This window comes from Hemiscyllium ocellatum, chromosome 19, assembly GCF_020745735.1.
Source record: "Hemiscyllium ocellatum isolate sHemOce1 chromosome 19, sHemOce1.pat.X.cur, whole genome shotgun sequence".
In the NCBI taxonomy this organism is placed as follows: domain Eukaryota; kingdom Metazoa; phylum Chordata; class Chondrichthyes; order Orectolobiformes; family Hemiscylliidae; genus Hemiscyllium; species Hemiscyllium ocellatum.
In genome coordinates, this window is record NC_083419.1 from 57908896 (window position 1) to 57931595 (window position 22700).

General features: G+C 45.9%; 1 protein-coding gene across 6 annotated transcripts in view; it reads left to right on the forward strand.

Moving 5' to 3' along the window:
* LOC132824993 (A disintegrin and metalloproteinase with thrombospondin motifs 20-like) overlaps window positions 1-22700 on the forward strand; it is a 383141-nt gene that overhangs the window by 346521 nt on the left and 13920 nt on the right. For 5 of the 6 annotated variants that reach the window (XM_060839950.1, XM_060839951.1, XM_060839953.1 and 2 more), the window contains 5 exons: window positions 8066-8266; window positions 10409-10538; window positions 13521-13615; window positions 14439-14533; window positions 15896-16029. In XM_060839950.1, the coding sequence (XP_060695933.1) occupies window positions 8066-8266; window positions 10409-10538; window positions 13521-13615; window positions 14439-14533; window positions 15896-16029 (655 nt within the window). Of the gene's footprint in view, window positions 1-8065; window positions 8267-10408; window positions 10539-13520; window positions 13616-14438; window positions 14534-15895; window positions 16030-22700 lie in introns of those variants that run through there. The other variant, XM_060839954.1, reaches the window with a different exon arrangement.

The following is a 22700-nucleotide window of genomic DNA, read 5'->3' on the forward strand; positions in this document are numbered from 1 at the left end:
GATTAAGTTAGTCAGGATGACTACCAGGTTTAAACAGACAAAAAAAATTATTCACAAAATTACACAGTGAAACATGAAGAACAGAATAAAGAATCTCTACAGAACCCAGTTTATCCAAATTAGACTTAATTATGCTATTTCGAATATACACAACAGTCCCAAAAAGCAAACCCCCTTTAAAACACAGTACAACAAAGGGTCAGATGTTTACAGGTTGAAGTTAGAAGGGTAGAAGAGAGAGTTTCCACACAGCTCACTGTTGAATTCCCAACCAGTTCTGGACTGAACCAAACTGCTCAGCTAAAGAGCTGACCGCTCCCCTTTCATTTTACAGGTCACTTCTCCAACATGACCACTTTGGCCTGAAGTCTCATCTGTTTACATAAAACCAAAAGGCCTCTCAAAATCCTTTGCATCTCCGTACCAAAGCAGTCTGATCGGAGCCCGGCCTGGTTTATTACCCCTCTGAAAAAAAATCAACAACAGAATATCCTTGAATCAATGAAGAGCTTTTAGGGAAAAAAAAGGACTAGCTTTGTGACATACATTCATTCAAAAAAGGTGCCGGTTAAAAAGTGGATGGCTTTAGAAAGAAAAGATTGGACTTTAATGTAGACATAAAGCTACCGGTACTGGGAAGAGTTTTAAAAAAAAGCATATTACAACAAAGGAATATCCATCATGAAATTTGAAAAAGTAGAATTGTTTGACTGCAAATAATATCCATTGAAAGTGTACGACCAGTTAGCAGTCATGAGATGGCATGCAGAAGAATGCATCTTGTGTAGGCTAAAACAACTTATTTTGACCTCGTGTAAAGAATTGTACATTTGAAAAAAGCTGCAACCTGTAGTTTTTGAGTGTCTTGTGGTGGGGGGGTGGTGGAGGTTGTGACGGTGACTGCTTTTATTTTCCTGAATAACTATGAATTGAAGTCAACAGCAGTGTTCTTCTACAAAATACATTTACCTTGTGCCTGCGTATTACAGCCACTAAATTCAGCTTGCAAGTAGCTCTTTGCAGTTGGGAAATTTCAGCTGGCCTTCTTCAGTTCACTTTGAGTGGGACTTGACAAGTCATGTTGAAAAAGTGTCACATTGAACAGATAATTCTACACTGCCTTCCTCCCATCCTACTCTGCATAACAATCCAAGAAAATCTCAGCCCCACAGATATAGCAAGTGCAGAGTGCTTGAGTGGCATAGTGGCTCAATGGGCAGCACTGCTGCCTCACAGCATTAGGCATCTGGGTTCAATTCCAGCTTCAGGCGACTGTCTGTGTGGAGTCTGCACGTTTTCCTATGTCTGCATGTGTTTCCTCCCACAGTCCAAAGATGTGTAGGTTAAGTGAATTGGCCATGCTAGATTGCCCATCATGTTCAGGGACATGTAGGTTAGGTGCATTAGTCTGGGGTAGGAGGGGATGGGTTTGGATGGGTTACTCTGCAGAGGGTCAGTTTGGACTTGTTGGACCGGAGGGCCTGTTTCCACACAGCAGGGATTCTAATTCTAAATTCCTCGGTCGGAATTTGATTCCTTTGTCTCCTGATTCTGCGTAAAGCCAATAGGTGCGATAAGACAATTTGCGTTTTGTGATGTAAAGTCTGTGTTCAAAAGTATTTTGAGGGAACTGAGTGGAATTTCCCTGGATCAACTTCCACTCTGACATTGTAACTTTTTCACTTTAACTCCGAGTCATAATAATGAGTCATAAAAATAGTTACATGACAAGAAACAAACAATCAACTAAACAAAACTCATGTTTATTTCAGGAGAGGTCTGTAAACATATGACTCAGGGAGATGAAGTGCTGACATGAATAGAAAATACGCAGATTCATATTAGTAATCTGATTTAAAGAGTAATCAAACAAACAAACAGGGGACTCACTGGTCCGGGAGCGTGGAAACAATTTAATAATTGGACAATGTGTAAAGTAGAACGTGTTTACCTCTAGTAGGCTGTTTCACTCTGATGCAGCAATGCTTATACTGTCTTATAAGACAGAGACAGAGAGTGATGGTGAAGGGCTGTTTTTTGGACTGGAGAATGTAAACAGCAACATTCCACAGGCATCGGTACTGGGTCCACTTTTGTTTGTGATTTATACAAACAGTTTGGATGAGAATATAGGAAGCATGATTAGTAAGTTTGCAGATGACACCAAAATTGGAGATATAGTGGACAGTGAAGAAGACAATCTAAGATTACAAAGAGATGGGTTTGGAGAGATATGGGCCGGGCGCTGGCAGGTGGGACTAGATTGGGTTGGGATATCTGGTCGGCATGGTCAGGTTGGACCGAAGGGTCTGTCCATGCTGTACATCTCTCTGACTCTATCTTGATCAGTTGGGTCAATGGGCTGAGGACTGGCAGATGGAGTTTAATTTGGATAAATGTGAGGTATTGCATTTTGGTGAAACTGACAAGGGCAGGACTTATACAATTATTGAGGCAAAAGTGAGGACTTCAGATGCTGGAGATTAGAGTCGAGAGTGTGGTGCTTGAAAAGCACAGCAGGTCAGGCAACATCCGAGGAGCAGGAAAATCAACGTTACAGATGAAGGGCTTTTGCCTGAAACGTTGATTTTCCTGCTCCTTGGATGCTGCCTGATCTGCTGTGCTTTTCCAGCACCACACTCTCGACTTATGCAATTAATAGTAGGGCCCTGATACTATTGTAGAACAGAGACCTAGGGATTCAGATACATAATTCTTTGAAATTTGAGCCAAAGGTGGACAAGACCATTAAGAAGGCATTTTGCACACTTGCCTTCATTATTCAGAATATTGAGTTGGGATGCCATTGAGGTTATACAGGATATTGCTGAGGCCACTTTTGGAATCTGTGTACAGTTCTGGTCCTCCTACTGTAGGAAGGACATAATTAAACTGGAGAGGGTTCAGAAAAGGATTACCAGGATGTTGCTGGGAATGGTGTGTTTGAGTTCTAAAAATAGGCAGGATAGGCTGGGACCTTTTCACTGGAGCGGGGAAGTTAAGGGGTGACCTTTATGGAGGTTTAAAAAATCATAAGGGGCAGAGATAAGGTGAATAGCAAGGGTCTTTTCCCTTGGGAGTTCAAAACTTGGAGACTTATTTCTAAGGTGAGAGGTAAAAGGACATGAGGGGTATCTTTCTTACACAGAGAAGTTCATGTGTGGAATAAACTGCCGGAGTAAGGGGTTGGTGTAGGTACAATTCCAATATTTAAAAGACATTTGAATAAGCACATGGATAGGAAAGGTTTGGAGGGATATAGGCCAAACGCTGCTGAGTGGGACCCATTTAGTTGAGGAACATGATTGGCGTGGACTAGTTGAACAGAAGGATCTGTTTCCATGCTGTATGTCATCTAAGACAAGGAACTAATATGGACATCATGGAATTGGGGAATCCAATGACATTTCTAACAGTTAACTATTGCGGACCAACATTACAATCTTGATACGCATTAGTGCCTAGGTTGGTATTAAGCAATGGGTATATCACTAAGGAGCATGCTTATTGTAGAATGACATAATTCAAGTGTCTATATAAATTAAGATGGAATATGAGATCTTTATATCCTCAGGACACACACTACGGTGGAGTGATGATTGCAAATGCACGTAAAGAGATATTAGATCAGATAACTGAAAGGTTGGCCATGGAGGCCTGTTTTAAAGGATTACTTAAAATATGAGCGACAGGTAGAGAGAAAAATTCAGAAATAGGACTGTAGGCATCTGAAAGAATTGGGTGCCAATGGGAGCATGGATAGACCTGGATGTGCAGAAGAGACCAGATTGGAGCAATAGAGATACTCCAGGATGGTAGGACTAAAGAAGGTTATAGAGATAGGGTAAGGACAGACTAGGATGGATTAGCAAACAATGATGAATATTGTAATGTTGAGATACTGACAAATCCAGAACCAATACAGGTCACTGAGTTAGGGGTGATGGGTGAATGAGACTCGATGCGAGTTATGAAATGGGCATCACAGTTCTGACTGAACTCAACCTAATGGATGGTGGAAGACAGAAATGGGCTAGTAAAGCATTGGGATAATTGGATCTGGAGGTAACAAATGGTGTGGTTCAAGGTGTCACATTAACAACTCTTCAAAGGTATTGTTTTGTGATAGTGATGAGGATGTTCATTCAGGAAGAGAAAAGCAATTTGGGAAATCTAGGACTGATCACTCTCCTGCAACTTCAACAAAAATGTAAACCCAAGACGCGAACTGCGCCAGGCTTAGCTGTAAACGTGGCAGCAGCTAAGCAACCTGCCCACTGGGGAATTGTGGTATGTGTTGGTCTGGAAAATTTAAAAGGCCTCATAATCTTCACTCTTCAGTCGCATACATTGTACAAACATGGACACTCCTGGCTCAGATCCATTCTTGGGTTTGAGGCTACCACTTAAACTCTTTCGAAATTCCTGGTCATAGAATTTTACTACCTAAGAAATGAAGTTAACGCAATGGTTGTAAATACAGGCATTGTCACATGTGGACCTTTCAAACTGCAATGATTTAAATGATCAAATCTTTGGCAGAGATGACAGATCTATGCTGAAACAGAGAGAAAAAAATTAATGAGTAGAATTAGTTAAATATTGGCAGAACGTAATTGTCAAAGCTATGAGCATTAAAAATAAAAATCTTTATAACTCAGCAATATTATTTCACTATTATGTTTGCATAAGTTATATGAAATGTCCAGCAAATACTTCTGTGATGCCATAAAGGTGGACCCTTGAGTGGACCATTTTACATGGTCAATATACCCTGTGAAGTGATTTGATTGATACCAAATGAATCTCAGTGTGATGTTGTTATCAGTATTAAGCTGAAACTGAAGATCATGCCCCATTTCCTGAACACTACAGCAGCTCTTGTGGATTTGTTAATAGCTATAAACCAGGCTGAGAAAGAGGTTAGCTATAAATGAAATAATTTATACCAGATCTGAATAGTGACAGAAAAGAAACAAAATCTGGAGTGGAATTGGTAAGGGACACAAGCAGGAGAAGGAAGATTAATGAAGTGACAAAATGCAGAAATCTGCCTGAGGATTGACCTGAATATGGAGAATTTAGCAGCAGAGGACAAGCATTTAATACAACACACGCACATTAAGGAACTGATCGAATTAAAAGAAACCAAAACTGTTTGGAGCCTCTCCAAAATGAGCCATCAATATCAATCCATTTAGACTGGCTGGCAGAACATTTTGTTTCATTTTTAGATCAGCTTAAATTGTTCCTCTGTGCACATTCAGGACACTAAATTACTGTCCTGCTGACAACGTTGGAGATTAATCACTAACATCATAAACCAAAGTTGCCAAATACCCATGCTTTGCTAAACATAGTACAAACCACCTGCCCTGCTTCCTATGCTTAAAGTGAACATGCTCCCAAAAACAGTGAGTGGTTGTCATCACTTCTCACTGGAGAATAGTAGATCTTAAAAAGAGCTTCAAAAATTGTAAATTTAAAAATAAGTACATTTCGCTGCCCCTGATTTTATAGCATCAGTCAGCAAGACTCTCCATGGGCAGTGTGTACCCAGAAAATCAGTAGCAAACCAGGGGTCAACTTTCACAAAGTTGCAAATTAAATGGGATGATGGGGCCCACATTTACCTTTTTCCATAATAAAACGTGGATATTGTATAGACTTTGCTGTATCCCACACAAGTTTTAAACATTTCCTGTGAGCTCACATGACTCTCCTTTGTCACAGTCATTAGTGATAGGTTCCCAAAAAAAAGTCAAACTGTCACTTCAAACAAACAGTAACTGTTGACTTCCAATCCAAATCCGAAAAAAAATTAGCCCAAATATTGCTTCAAAACTAACATCAGGTGTGACGTGCATGCCATTCCTAATGTACAAATCATCAGCAACTTGTGTGAACAATAACATATGGATTCCCAATCACCAGAAGAATTTGTACAATTCATGTTGCTCCACTGCTCAGTCCAGCTTATCTTCAATCTCCTTGTAAGTTGCATGAATTTAACTCCTCACAGAAAATTAGTGCTTTTCAAAATGAGAAAATGCTATGTGCTAGCAACATATATCAACCTCTCCAGAAAGGGACATCTAAACTCTCCTTCCTGTCTCTCAATCCATGAATCTCATTCCTATAGGTAATCAGTATTTGTTTGAGATGTTCAAATATTGTTATTAATTTTTTCTTTCCATGTCGCTCTCTCTTGATTTTATTTTCTTTTTCTGGATTGTGTTTGACTCAAATTCACCTTAATTCCTTTTGTATTCATCCCATATTCCTTTCTTAATGTTGACTTAAGATAAAACATTTGAACCTTTCATTCATTGGCACGGTGGCTCAGTGGCTAGCACTGCTGCCTCACAGTCCTAGGGACCCAGGTCCAATTCCATCCTCAAGGTGGGCAGCATGGTGGCACAGTGGTTAGCACTGCTGCCTCACAACGCCAGAGACCTGGATTCAATTCCCGCCTCAGGCTACTCTCTGTGTGGAGTTTGCACATTCTCCCCATGTCTGTGTGGGTTTCCTCCAGGTGCTCTGGTTTCCACCCACAATCCAAAAGATGTGCAGGTTAGGTGAATTGGCCATGCTAAAATGCCCGTAGTGTTAGCTGAAAATCTAAATGTAGGGGAATGGGTCTGTGTGAGTTGTGCTTCGGCGGGTCAGTCTGGACTTGTTGGGCTGAAGGGCCTGTTACCACTCTGTAAGCAATCTAATCTAATCTTAACAAACTATCTGTGTAGAGTTTGTACATTTTCCCTGTATTTGTGTGGGCTTCCTCCAGGTGTTCCAGTTTCCTCCCACAATCCAAAGATGTGCATGTTCAGTGGATTGGCCATGTGAAATTGCCCATAGTATCCAGGGTTGTGCAGGCTTGATGGATTAACCATGTGATAAGCAAGGTAACAGGGATTGGGTAAGGGGATGGGTCAGTATGAACTCAATGAGCTATATACCTGCTTCCACACTGTAGGGATTCTATGATCAAGGCCCCAAATGCTCTGGTCACACAACAGTTAGGGTTCACTTCCATTAAATTACAGCATAGAAACAAAATTAAGTTGAAGGGTGAGGGAAGTGTCTAGACTTTTATTTTGTTTTACTTGTAGTATTTTCTGACAACAACAAATGTAGGTTTCGTCAATTTCAGATACAACAAGACCTACCCTTAGTAGAATTTGTTGGAGACAATCTGAGTCAACTCACTTTCACAAATATATATTTTGTCAGGAAAAACTGAAGTTAGAGATTTCAAAGCCATATAGATGAAGAAGTTCCTTTACCTGTGTGCATTGGTCACTTCTGATGGAACACATGTTTTTCTGCAGACATATGCTAAGAAAACAATTTTTAAGATGGGAAGTTGCCTCAAGTTACTTATTGTTTGAAATATTTCGATTTCATTTGTTTTATTTTCTATCAAATGCTTCTTATATCTGTACATTAATGCTTTTAACAACTGAGAACCTTAGGCAGTGCCAATTCGTTTCATTGGATATGGTCAGCAATTTTAACATGCTGGATCTCCCTCAGACCCCTGGGAAACTGGATCATTATGTCATGATGGAAAAAAGATGCCCATATTAGTTTTGAGCTTAAGTTGCATTCTGTGTGTCAGTAATGTATTGGATGCAATTTACAGCCCATGTCTAGATATAATTTGGAGATGCCGGTATTGGACTGGGGTGAACAAAGTTAAAAATCACACAACACTGACTTATAGTTCAACAGGTTTATTTGGAAGCACTAGCTTTCAGAGCACTGCTCCTTCACCAGGTAGTTGTGAAGGAGCAGCGCCCCGAAAGCTTCTGCTTCCAAATAAACCTGTCGGACTCTAACCTGGTGTTGTGTGATTTTTAACCATGTCTAGACATGTACCATTGTACAGATACCTTAGGTCAAAGGGGCTAAATCTACTGATCAAGTAGAGAATAACCATATTTTCAGATGAAGGTAAGTAAGAGAGGTAAAATTTATGTCCAGGTCAAGGATTAATAATGTCTTGTAGCTGCTTTCTCTGAATCACAGTGTCCACTCAAACATATTCATTTTACCTACATAGTGTTCAACAAGCTGTGGCTCAGGATATCAGCAAAGGATGGTTTACTGCACTGAGGTCCACTCTGGCCAAGATCATTATTCATATGACCTACCATCAACATCAATCAATGGATGCCCTGGTCCACCACCTCCCAACATACATGAATGTAACGTCAGAGAGTGTCGTCCAATAGCCAGCTGGAGGGTGGGAGCTTGGAGCAAGGTAACGTTGGGTTTCAAAACTAATCTTGCCGTTCATTTGTCCTTAAGTCTTGTATTCTATCTTCTGAAAGAAGAAAATTGACTCCAGATTTCATTTTGTCATGGGTTTAAAAGTTCGAACAAGTGTGTTTTTTTCTGCAGAGTTTTAGTTATCAAATTTCAATGAGAAGACCTGAGTGTTCTCCACTTTCTATTGGTTCAGATTAACTTTTGAGTACCTCCAATATAAATAGAAAAAACGTTCTAGCCTATTTTTCTGATCTATAATATCAGAGATGGTATTATCCACATCTGGAGCAGGTGTGACCTGAACCTGGGCCTCGAGTCCAGTGTTAGGGACACTACCCCAGTGCCACAAGGCCTATACCTGCAATATATAGACAAGGAAGAGTCGATCTTTACCTGTGCCAGTTTCACTGGATTAAGCCAGAGGGGCAATAGAGATGCTACAAATTGGCTCTGGGGCCAGGCTTAAGGAATGGAAAATAGCTTCCGCTCAAATTACCGATTATTATCCAGGAAACCAACTTGGAAGTGCATGAGAGTAGATGATGGTGGAGGACACAATCAGGGTTGTGACTCTTATTGATCCAATAGACTTTAACAACCACTTTCAAGTTAACACATGAATAATCGGCTCCTTATGAGGTACAGAAACTAAGTCACATCTACATGCTTGGATTCCACAAGGAGTCCATGTTCTCGAGAAGAAGGGAAGAGAAGAAATTGGCAGGAGAACAGCTAAAATAAATAGCAAAATCTGGATTTACTGAGTGACCAGTTGCTTATAATGATCCCAACCCACTTAGCCCATCTGAGAAATTGTTTTGTGTTCATTCATAATCAGTGCAGCTTAGTTATACGTCTCCTTTTTGTGGAGGACTCCTATTACTGAAAGGCGATTGTGCTGTTAGTCTGCAGGAGTGGGAATGGATCCTAAAATGTATTTGATTGCACAGCTCTTAAAGGAACACGGATCCTGAGAATGGTGTAGTAACAACCGAGCAACTTTGCCTCAGTGGTCATACTCGAGACCATTCTAAATGGACATGTAAGATCCGTGCCCAGTGTGTATTCCTCATGACACTGTAACAGCTTCCCGTCCACCTCCATTTGGATAGTGCCACATTATCCTTTACATTTGCTTTAGATAGCACCTCAGTTTAACTTCTCATTAAAAGACGCCATCTCTACAGTCTAGCTCCCCATGAGCATTGCATTGCACTCCAGTACCAGCCACATTGTGCACTGAAGTCTCAAGCATTGATACCACAGAGAGAAGCTGTCATGAAGAATAAACAGGAAATTACAGCTATTCGGAGAAATTGAGGACTGCAGAAGCTGGAGATCAGCGTTGGAAAAGCGCAGCAAGTCAGGCAGCATCGAAGGAGCAGGAGAGTCGACATTTCAGGCATAAGCTCAAGACAATTGTGCTGTTAGTACTGAAGAAGGGGCATTGGACTGAAAATCTTAACTTTGCTGTTTCTGTACAGATGCTGCAAGATCTGCTGAGTTCCTCCAGAACTTTCTGATTTTGTCTCAGGTCTTCACTTTGTTAAAATTTATTTTGAGTTCACAAGAACTAGATTATCATAATAAAGTCCAGGAGTGCTTAAACTTAACATTTGTTAGATTAGCCACGCAGAATTATGAGGCTTGTAGGCAGTTATGCATCAATGAATAAGTTGACTTAGTGGCTAACAATGCATTTCAGAATCATGCAAAATGAAATGAATTAACACCAATGTTCCACTGTTTAAATACGTTATGGGAAGGTAAATCATAGGGTGGAATGTTGGCTCAGTGCACCAATACACCTCACAGCACCAGTGACCTGGATTTGATTTCAACCTTGGGTGACTGTCTGTATGGAGTTTGCATGTTTTCCCAGTCTCTATGTGAGTTTCCTCTGGGTGCTTTGGTTTCCTCCCACAGCCCAAAGATTAGGTGGATTGGCTATGCTAAATCCCCATCGTGGGCAGGCTGGGTGGATTAGCCATGGTAAATGTGGGGTTACGGGGATAGAATGGAAGTCTGGGTGGGATGTTTTGTGGAGTGTCTGTGCAGACTTGATGGGCCAAATAGGCACTGTAGGGATTCTATGATGCCATTTCTCATTAAGATTGTTTTCAAATTATTTTAGTGCTCAGTGACCTGTGGTGTTGGGATAATGGAGAGGAAAGTGCAATGCTTGACTGATAACAGTCAACTTAGTGAACTGTGTCTTCCAAACCAAAAGCCACAGTTCCAGACTCCTTGCTTCAATGATGCTTGTAAGTGACTTGATTTCTACTTTTTGACATTTGTGTATTCTTAGAAAAAGATATAGTGAACTTAATTCCGCATGTGATGACATTGCTAACAACAATTAATTTGTGTCACACCATCAGGAAATTTGGTATTCCTTCTTTCATCTGTGCGCTGTGTTGAAAAGTCTTGAAAGAAATACTGCCACAAGCCTTCTTGTTAAAAGATCGCACGGAGAACAGTGGTTGGATTTTTCTACAACTAATTGCCAGAGGGTTAACAAAGAGAGGATTCAACCCCACCTCCCCCCCCCATCCCACCCCAACCCACCCCTGCACCCCCAACTAAGAACCAACCTCCCTTGCTTCTGCTCTGAAACAGAGTGTCAGTGTTCCCATTCAGTCAAATGTCATGGAACTTGGCCTGGAGAAACAAAATAGATTCATTCACAACATGCAGGCAGCCAGACAGCGACCATTCAAAAGGGAGGGAATGAAAATCCAATTAAACCGCTGCCAAGCTGCGGCCAATCACTACGCAGCATTCAGCAGCTGAGAATGAGAGGCTCCCTCTGACTTTAGTTCACCCACGCTGTGATGCTGAAACAATCCCTCATTCGAAAGTTAAAATGCTTCTCAAATATCAGCTTTATCATTTATTAACCTGACACTGAAAGATATCATTTGAATGGTTTTTGTTCAATGTAGAGGTGATTCCGATAGCTGGCAATCCCAGTGCAACTGTTGCTGGCAATTGCTGAGAGTTGGGAAATTGCAGATGCACAGGCTGCAGTGTATGCGCATTTACAATAACGTGGGAAAATCATGGACTTCATGATTTCACAAGTGACGCTCACACTGAGCAGCACTCCTCACCAGAGGGGAACAGTTCAGGAATCTGCTTCCATGCATGCTTTCTCTGCCCTCGGTTGCGATACATTGTTTTATTCTATTTTATCAATTGTATTCTTACTTATTCTACCCACACAGCATGTGTTCTGGTTCCCGTATGTTAGAAATAATCGCTTTTCTGGACTCATTGTGCAACCTATTTGTTGCTGCTGTCCGTGTGACTGGTGAACTGATGCATTGCTATTCAGCACATGACTGCGGGACAGCAGTGTATGTGGCATCCTGTGAGACATAATCAGTTAGTTCCTCCGAGTAATGTAACCAGGCTGGATTATCGATATTTTCTCATCTATCTGGTTCACGCATGTTGCCATACACCTCTGCAAAAGGTGGGACTTCAACCCAGGTCTCCTGGGCCAGAGGGAGGGGAACTGCAACTGTGTCGCAATATGCTGAGCATAAGGCCCCCAGAACCTCAGCATCAATATGAGAAGTGAGCTGCTGTCTGTTCAGGAGCTCTTGTACCACTTTAATTGTTTGGGTGGTAGCCTGTTAATTGAGATGCTTATCAGTGTCCGGGGGTGGGGGGGGGAACGAGGGGTGTGATGGTACCTCACAGAGCTCTTCGTCAGTCAGTCAGAGGTCAGTAACTCTGCCCAGAGGCACATTAGCAGCAGGAATCACAGTCAGTGCTGCTGCTGTTGCAGGGTTTGTTCGGCCATGAACTTAGACATCCACCTAATTCTGGGATCTTGCCAGGGTTAGCCTTAAGGAAAGTTTGGGTATGAGGGGGAATTGTGAAGGAAACCTGCAAGAAGGGACTTCTGGCATCAAGAATTTGGTGGGGGGAGGAGGTGTAAAGAGAGGTTCCCTTCCCACCCCCACCAGCTAGCAGCCGACAGGGTTCGACCCACTGGGTTGCACTGACAGCACCAGGGTCTCTCTCTCAACCCCTTTCATAAGCGTCGTGGCCTCAGTTAGGCCAGGAGCAGGCAACCTACCAACACTCCAAATCATGCTGGGCTAGAGTGAGCATGCTGCCAAAAGCACATTGGGTGTAGCTGCCGCTCACATGTTAAATTGAGCCCAATATTTCCTACTCCCACTTTCCTCACTTTGAACTTTGTTTTGTTAAAACTTGTCCTTTGCGATGTCTTGCAGCACCAGAGAATATCTTAGAGTGCTTCATATTCAGTGAAGTATTTCTGAATTGGTGTACTATAAGGGTATGATTACCATAGTTCTACTGGACCATTCTCTCATCAGAGAGAAACGGCTGGTGGTGATTTAGCCTGAGGGCCACCACATCTCAGCGTGTGATTGAGAAGGAGAGTCCTTCATGGTAATCTCAGCTAGAGCAGAAATGAAACCCACACTATTGGCATCACTCTGCATCACAAACAGGCCAACCAGCCAACTGAGCTAACTAGTCCCTGGTTGTTCTCTAGGGAAGCGTGGCTGCTCATTTACTCATCTTGCACTAGCAATCAAATAATGTCCAGATAATCTACCGCTAGTCATTTTGATTGAGGTCTAAATGTTGCCTGGGACGCCAGAGCGATATCTGCTGCTGCTGTTCCAATCATGGTGGGAATTCTCCTGTAACTACCTAGGGTGGTACGGTGGTTAGCACTGCAGATTCTCAGCCCCAGTGACCCAGGATCAGTTCCACTCTTGGGCAACTCTCTTGAGCACATTTTCCCCATTTACCTGTGAGGTTTTCCTCTGTATGCTCTGGTCTCTTTCCACGATCCAAAGATGTGCAGGTGAGGTGGATTGGCCATTAAAATTGCCCATCGTGACCAAGTATGTCCAGACTAGGTGGATTAGCTGTGGGGAATGCAGGGTTACAGGTTCAGAGTAGGGAAATCGGTTATGGGTGGTATGCTTTTTGGAGAGTGGGTGTGGACTTAATGGGCTGAATGGCCCGCTTCCACGCTGTAGGGATTCTTTGATTCTACCCCAGAAATCATACCTTACCTGAAGGACAACGTATCTGACAGTGTAGCACTCCCTCACAACTGCATTGGTGCAATGCTGGCAAAACAGCCTTTCTAACTGAAGAGGCAAGAATCCCTCCTCTTAGCTACATCTGTCATTGAGGTTTCGTATCATCGGGATGATATGATGCTAAATATAATCTTCAATGTTTTAAAGGTGATGTTTCAGCAAGTTGCAGTGATATCCAGAAGACAAAAGAAGTCCAAAAGGATGGAGAGTACCTGCTAAAAATTGAAGGCAAAATAATAAAGGTATTACATTAACCAACTGCATACTGTTTGCTCAGAATCATGAGTGACAATAGACAATAGGTGCAGGAATAGGCCATTCAGCCCTTCGAGCCAGCACCACCATTCATTATGATCATGGCTGATCATCCACAATCAGTATCTTGTTCCTGCCTTATCCCCATAACCCTTGATTCCACTATCCTTAAGTGCTCTACCCATCTCTTTCCTGAAAGTATCCAGAGACTTGGCCTCCACTGCCCTCTGGGGCAGAGCATTCCATATATCCACCATTCTCTGGGTGAAGAAGTTTCTCCTCAACTCTGTTCTAAATGGCCTACCCCTGATTTTTAAACTGTGTCCTCTGGTTCTGAACTCACCCATCAGCAGAAACATGCTTCCTGCCTCCAGAGTGTCCAATCCTTTAATAATCTTATACGTCTCAATCAGATCCCTTCTCATTCTTTTAGACTCATGTGTATAGAAGCCCAGTCGCTCCAATCTTTCAACATATGATAGTCCTGCCATTCCGGGAATTGACCTCGTGAACCTACACTGCACCTTCTCAATAGCCAAAGTGTCCTTCCTCAAATTTGAAGATCAAAACTGCACACAGTACTCCAGGTGCGGTCTCACTAGGGCCCTGTATGGCTGCAGAAGGACCTCTTTGCTCCTATGCTCAATCCCTCTTATTGCCATTAACTTTCTTCACTGCCTGCTGTACCTGCATGCTTGCTTTCATTGACTGATGTACAACAACACCTAGATCTCGTTGTACTTCCCCTTTACCTAACTTGACTCCATTGAGATAGTGTGACATAATTATATTGATACATTTGGTTTGCAGATATATTGTGCAGGAATGCATTCCGATTATCCCAGGGAATATATCACTTTATTGAGTGGAGAGGCCGACAACTACTCTGAGGTCTATGGCTACAGGTAAGTAACGGGCTGGCAGAATAGTAAATACCTCCCTTACTAGAATCGCAACACTTAGAACGTTTCGGACAGTCTTTATTTATAATGAATCTCCCTTTCACATATTTAGGATGTGCTCAAATTGATTTTTGAAATGTAGTCCTTGTTTCATGGATAAATGTAGCTGTTTTCACACAGCAGAAGCTGCAAACAAAATAAATAACTGATCATGATCAGTATGGGGTTGAGGGATATATATTGGACTGAGCACCAGTTGGTTTGGTTTTTAAATGGTGAGAGGATCTTATCCAAAATGGCCTCCATTTAACAGTTGAAAGACATGCATTCTGATCGAGCAGCTGTTCTTTAGGTGTCATCTTCCATAGATCCAGGAGAAGGGATTTGAACCAACAACTTGCCAACCTCACAATTGCAGAGTTCAAAGATCGCCTGTATTTTGTGTGATAAATCTCTTTTATTCATTTACACGGGATGGTTATCACTTAGTGTATTCTGAAAGGAGCATTTATCTTTTCTTAATTCATATCAAAGCCAGGCAAATTTCTCACAGCGTGAAACTTCACTGACAGAATGATTACCAGTTCACTGTGTCTTTCGATTCTTCACCTTGCTCCTGGGGTAGGTGGGAAACAGTAGCCAACACATACACAACTCCCCATGATGGGCACCTACTATGCAAAGACTCCAGTACACAATTGGCCCAATAATGACAAGATGCAACCTACATCTTGGGGCTGGGACGGTCGGTGTGGACTTGATGGGCGAAATGGCCCGCTCATGCACTGCAGGGATTCTATGTTCCACTCTGCCTTCAGATGGGATGGATTAATTTAACACTCCGTCACTCAGCAGAATCCAGTATTTAGAATGTGGTTTCTGATTCAACCTAAAACCTCTGCAATTTAGAGAAGACAGTAGTTGCTTGTGAGGTTGAAAGCACTGCGCTGTAACACATTTTACAACATCTCATTGCAATAGGAGAGCAGCTCATGGCCCAAAACCTCAATATAATCAGCGAATGTTTCCAAACCCTAGCAGGTAAATGGTGATGTCCATGCACTCATTTTCTTGTATTGTTACAAGCTTTAATGTGACCTCCGCCATCGTTCACATCATTCAGAAAGGGGAGCACCACCTCACTGGGAGGAGAGTGGACAAAACCCCTTTAGCATACAGAGCAGCATTGATTAAAAAAAAAATTGGGCAAGTGTTGAATACAGGTCCTCTCAGAATAGGATGGGGGGGGAGAGGGTAATGCAAATTTGGTTGAAGATAGGAAAATCATTAATGACTCGCACAATAGATATTGTTCAGAATATTGCTATGAAAAGAATGTTTCTGACATTATTATTTTTTATTCAGGCTGCACAATCCTTATGAATGCCCTTATAATGGAAACAGAAGAAAAGACTGCTCTTGTAAACATGACTATCTAGCAGCTGGATACACTGTGTTTCACAGAATCCGCTTTGATATTAGCACAATGCAGATTATAAGTAAGTACTTTCCTCATCTTGCTTGGCTGGAAAATATTTTCCATTGTAGAAAATCAGGGAGAGCAAAGAACAGGTGATAACGAATCATAGAACTAATGTCACTATGGAATTCATCCTCGGTTTGTATTATGTAGTATTAGATTACTTACAGTGTGGAAACAGGCCCTTCGGCCTAACAAGTCCACACCGACCCGCCGAAGCGCAACGCACCCATACCCCTACATTTACCCCTTACCTAACATTACGGGCAATTTAGCATGGCCAATTCACCTGACCTGCACATCTTTGGACTGTGGGAGGAAACCGGAGCACCCGGAGGAAACCCACGCAGACACGGGGAGAACGTGCAAACTCCACACAGTCAGTCGCTTGAGTCGGGAATTGAACCCGGGTCTCAGGCGCTGTGAGGCAGCAGTGCTAACCACTGTGCCACCGTGCCGCCCAATTATATGAACTGTAATCATAGTTTGAATAAATAATATATTTTTACTATTTTACATAATTGGGTTGAATACATAACAACAAATTATTTGATTTTTGATGATGCAAATGATGATACAAATGATGATACGTAATTTGAGGACAACAGCTGACGTTGAGTGGAAAGCAGAAGTTTATAGCATCATTCACAACTGTAGGATATCCCAAAGAAATCCCAAAAGAGGTGTTGTCAGTCTTATAAAGCAGGAAAATGTGGCAATCATTTTGAGGACAGCAAGGTCCCCCAGACAATCACAAAGGTAAATGATCAATTACTGTATTAGTGTTTTTCAGAATATTAGATTACTTGGCTTCATCATTATCCAACGTCAAGGCCCTCCTGAAGACTGATATTTGATAAGATCTTTCATCAATTCCCTTTAGCTTGCTCACTGCTCATAATTTTCAACCAGACCTTACCTTCTTTAGCTGAGGTTGAACTGTTAACGTTTCCTTATGGCATAAAACACATCCATGGGAGAAGAGGAAATATTTCTACAAATTTTAATCGCCATCTGACGGAATGTCACAATTCTGAATTTAACATCAGGAACCTAATTTTCAGCTGAAATAAGCCTGCAGCAGTGCCAAAAACGTGGGCAATCTTGACCTCTGTTTTGTTGGAGCTATAGCACACTGCCTTCCCACTGCAACTCACTGAGCTCATGTTGTACAGGTATCGTTGTTGATCTGATCTTATTCACAGCAATCCATTTAGGCATCGCTGTACTGCAGTATTAGTCTGCCCGCTCTAACAGTGCAGCAGCCCCTGCTACAATATGTTCCTCATTTGTTACACTAGTTTTGCAAAAGCTGTAATGACTTCAAGCTGGCTCTGTACTTCAATTGGTGAGATATTCAAAGAGTCGAACCATGCTCTCCATTCCTATCACAATTATTAGTTCCATTACTTAGAATTAAACAGAATATCCTTTACTGTCACGTGTACTGAAGTACCGGAGTACAGTAAAACGTTTACAGTATCGCCCCCCCCCCCCCCCATGGCACTATCTTTCATAAGAATAGAGAAATGAAAGGGAAATTGTTGCATTACTCAGTTGGTCACAATATAATATAGAAAAATGAGAGTAAAATTAAAATGATAAGTATTACAGTCTTTCTGTAGCGGGGCCTACCCATGGGCTCTGCCTGGTCTCACAAGTCACTGACCGTCTGTATCAATACCCAGTCCAACAACGGCCCACACTGCTCAAGCCACTCTGGCCCACTGTCCATCTCCACTCTCCTCGGGCCCCTCCAGCCCACTGTCCATCTCCACTCTGCACAGGCCACACCGGCCCACTGATCATCCTAGCTCCGCTCAGGCCACTCCGGCCCATTGATCATCCTAGCTCCGCTCAGGCCCCCGGCCCACTGTCCATAACCGCTCCACTCAGGCCACTCCAGCCTACTGACCATCCTCGCTCTGCTCAGGCCACTCCAGCCCACTGACCATCCTAGCTCCGCTCAGGCCCCCGGCCCACTGTCCATCCCCGGTCTGCTCAGGCCACTCCAGCCCACTGTCCATCTCCACTCTGCACAGGCCCCTCCGGCCCACTGACCATCCCCGCTCTGCACAGGCCACACCGGCCCACTGTCCATCTCCGCTCTGCTCAGGCCACTCCGGCCCACTGACCGTCCCCTCTCTGCTGGGCCAGTCCGGCCCACTGACCATCCTTGCTCTGCTCAGGCCCCCGGCTCACTGTCTATCCCTGCTCTGTTCAGCCCAATCCGGCCTACTGACTATCCTCGCTCTGCTCAGGACAATCCGGCCCACTGACCATCCCTGCTGTGCTCAGGCCACTCCGGCCCATTGTCCATCCCCGCTCTGCTCAGGCCCGTGGCCCACTGACCATCCCCGCTCTGCTCAGGCCTGTGTTCCACTGACCATCCCCCCTCTGCTCAGGCCAACCGAGCCCACTAACCATCCTTGCTCTGCTCAGGCCACTCCAGCCCACTGACCATCCTCGCTCTGCTCAGGCCACTCCAGCCCACTGACCATCCCTGCTTCACTGAGGCCACTCTGTCCACTGTCCATCCCTGCTCCGCTCAGGCCATTCTGGCCCACTGACCATGCCCACTCTGCTCAGGTCCCCGGCCCACTGACCATCCTAGCTCCGCTCAGGCCTCCGGCCCACTGTCCATCCCCGCTCTGCTCTGTCCACTCCAGCCCACTGACCATCCCCGCTCTGCTGGGCCAGTCCAGCCCACTGACCATCCTCGCTCTGCACAGGCCCCGGCCCACTGACCATCCCCGCTCTGCTCAGGCCACACCGGCCCACTGACCATCCCCGCTCTGCTCAGGCCCCTCCGGCCCACTGACCATCCCCGCTCTGCTCAGACCACACCGGCCCACTGTCCATCCCCGCTCCGCTCAGGCCACTCTGGCCCACTGATCATCCTAGCTCCGCTCAGGCCACTCTGGCCCATTGATCATCCTAGCTCCGCTCAGGCCCCCGGCCCACTGTCCATAACTGCTCCACTCAGGCCACTCCAGCCTACTGACCATCCTCGCTCTGCTGGGCCAGTCCGGCCCACTGACCATCCCCGCTCTGCACAGGCCCCGGCCCACTGTCCATCTCCGCTCTGCTCAGGCCACTCCGGCCCACTGACCGTCCCCGCTCTGCTGGGCCAGTCCGGCCCACTGACCATCCTTGCTCTGCTCAGGCCCCCGGCTCACTGTCTATCCCTGCTCTGTTCAGCCCAATCCGACCTACTGACCATCCTCGCTCTGCTCAGGACAATCCGGCCCACTGACTATCCTCGCTCTGCTCAGGCCCGTGGCCCACTGACCATCCCCCCTCTGCTCAGGCCTGTGGCCCACTGACCATGCCCCTCTGCTCAGGCCAACCGAGCCCACTAACCATCCTCGCTCTGCTCAGGCCACTCCAGCCCACTGACCATCCTCGCTCTGCTCAGGCCACCCCAGCCCACTGACCATCCCTGCTTCACTGAGGCCACTCTGTCCACTGTCCATCCCTGCTCCGCTCAGGCCATTCTGGCCCACTGACCATGCCCACTCTGCTCAGGTCCCCGACCCACTGACCATCCTAGCTCCGCTCAGGCCTCTGGCCCACTGTACATCCCCGCTCTGCTCAGGCCACTCCAGCCCACAGTCCATCCCCGCTCTGCTCTGTCCACTCCAGCCCACTGACCATCCCCGCTCTGCTGGGCCAGTCCAGCCCACTGACCATCCCCGCTCTGCTGGGCCAGTCCAGCCCACTGACCATCCTCGCTCTGCACAGGCCCCGGCCCACTGTCCATCTCCGCTCTGCTCAGGCCACTCTGGCCCACTGACCATCCTTGCTCTGCTCAGGCCCCCGGCTCACTGTTTATCCCTGCTCTGTTCAGGCCAATCCGGCCCACTGTCCATCCCCGCTCTGCTCAGGCCACACCGGCCCACTGACCATCCTCGCTCTGCTCAGGCCACTCCGGCCCACTGACCATCCTCGCTCTGCTCAGGCCACTCCAGCCCACTGACCATCCTAGCTCCGCTCAGGCCCCCGGCCCACTGTCCATCCCTGCTCTGCTCAGGCCACTCCAGCCCACTGTCCATCCCCGCTCTGCTCAGGCCACTCCAGCCCACTGACCATCCCTGCTCTGCTGGGCCAGTCCGGCCCACTGACCATCTCCGCTCTGCTCAGGCCAGTCCGGCTCACTGACCATCCTTGCTCTGCTCAGGCATCCGGCTCACTGTCTATCCCTGCTCTGTTCAGCCCAATCCGGCCCACTGACCATCCTCGCTCTGCTCAGGACAATCCGGCCCACTGACCATCCCTGCTCTGCTCAGGCCACTCCAGCCCATTGTCCATCCCCGCTCTGCTCAGGCCCGTGGCCCACTGACCATCCCCCCTCTGCTCAGGCCTGTGGCCCACTGACCATCCCCCCTCTGCTCAGGCCAACCGAACCCACTAACCATCCTCGCTCTGTACAGGCCACTCCGGCCCACTGACCATCCTCGCTCTGCTCGGGCCACTCCAGCCCACTGACCATCTCTGCTCCGCTCAGGCCTATCCGGCCCACTGACCATCCTCGCTCTGCTCAGGCCAATCCAACCCACTGACCATCCCCGCTCTGCTCAGGCCACACCGGCCCACTGACCATCCTCGCTCTGCTCAGGCCACTCCGGCCCACTGACCATCCTAGCTCCGCTCAGGCCCCCGGCCCACTGTCCATCCCTGCTCTGCTCAGGCCACTCCAGCCCACTGTCCATCCCCGCTCTGCTCAGGCCACTCCAGCCCACTGACCATCCCTGCTCTGCTGGGCCAGTCCGGCCCACTGACCATCTCCGCTCTGCTCAGGCCAGTCCGGCTCACTGACCATCCTTGCTGTGCTCAGGCCCCCGGCTCACTTTCTATCCCTGCTCTGTTCAGCCCAATCCGGCCCACTGACCATCCTCGCTCTGCTCAGGACAATCCGGCCCACTGACCATCCCTGCTCTGCTCAGGCCACTCCAGCCCATTGTCCATCCCCACTCTGCTCAGGCCCGTGGCCCACTGACCATCCCCCCTCTGCTCAGGCCTGTGGCCCACTGACCATCCCCCCTCTGCTCAGGCCAACCGAACCCACTAACCATCCTCGCTCTGCTCAGGCCACTCCGGCCCACTGACCATCCTTGCTCTGCTCGGGCCACTCCAGCCCACTGACCATCTCTACTCCGCTCAGGCCTATCCGGCCCACTGACCATCCTCGCTCTGCTCAGGCCAATCCAACCCACTGACCATCCCCGCTCTGCTCAGACCACTCCGGCCCACTGTCCATCCCTGCTCTGCTTGGGCCACTCCGCCCACTATCCATCCCCGCTCTGCTCGGGTCACTCCAGCCCACTGTCCATCCCCGCTCTGCTCAGGCCACTCCGGCCCACTGTCCATCCCTGCTCCACTCAGGCCACTCTGGCCAACTGACCATCCCTGCTCCTCTCAGGGCCCACTGACCGTCCCTGTTCCGCTCCATGCCTTAGATGGAAACAGGCTGTTTTGAAATAAATGATGATGGAGGCTGAAAGTTTTAATCATTTCTTCAATTTAGCTGTACATGGGGAAAAAAAATGAACAGTTTTTCTATAATTTTGGACCCGATGATACTGAATGACATTGGTTAGACCACTTTTGGAATACTGCATTTCAATTCTGCTTTCCATGCTAGTGGAACGATGTTGTGACACATGAAAGGGTTCAGAAAAGATTTACAAGGGTGTTGCCAGTGTTAGAGAGTTTGAGCTATAGGGAGAGGCTGAATATGATGGGACTGTTTTCCCCAGAGGTTTGGAGGCTGAGGAGTGACCTTATAAAGGTTTATAAAATCATGAGGGGCATGGATAAGATGTAAATCCAAGGTCTTTTTCCCAAGCTCGGGGAGTCCTAAACTAGAGGGCATAGGTTTAAGTTGAGAGGGAAAAGATTTAAAAGAGACCAGAAGGGCAACTTTTACACACAGAGGGTGGTGTGTGTGTATGGAGTGATCTGCCAGAGGAAGTAGTGAAGGCTGGTACAATTACAGCATTTAAAAGGCATCTGGATGGGTATATGAATAGGAAGGATTTCGAGGGATATGGGCAAATGAGACAAGATTAGATTACTTTTAGATTAGATTAGATTACTTACAGTGTGGAAACAGGCCCTTCGGCCCAACAAGTCCACACCGACCCGCCGAAGCGCAACCCACCCATGCCCCTACCCCTACATATACCCCTTACCTAACACTATGGGCAATTTAGCATGGCCAATTCACTTGACCCGCACATCTTTGGACTGTGGGAGGAAACCAGAGCACCCGGAGGAAACCCACGCAGACACGGGGAGAATGTGCAAACTCCACACAGTCAGTCGCCTGAGGTGGGAATTGAACCCAGGTCCCTGGCGCTGTGAGGCAGCAGTGCTAACCACTGTGCCACCGTGCCGCCCATCTGGTCGGCATGGACGAGTTGGACCAAAGGGTCTGTTTCCGTGCTGTGACTAATTCTTTTCTTTTGGTTTTTTAGTGAACGGTCATTTATTGTTTAATATTATCATTAACAAAAGTAAGGAATGCTTGCGGAGACTTTATACGTGCCAAGTGTAACAATGTGAAATACAGGTACACAATCATTTATCTGAAATCCTCGGGGCCAGCTGGTCTTCAGAATTTGGAATTTTTCAGATTTCAGATTAAGTGACAGTTTAACAATGAAATAAAAACTCTTACTGAACAGC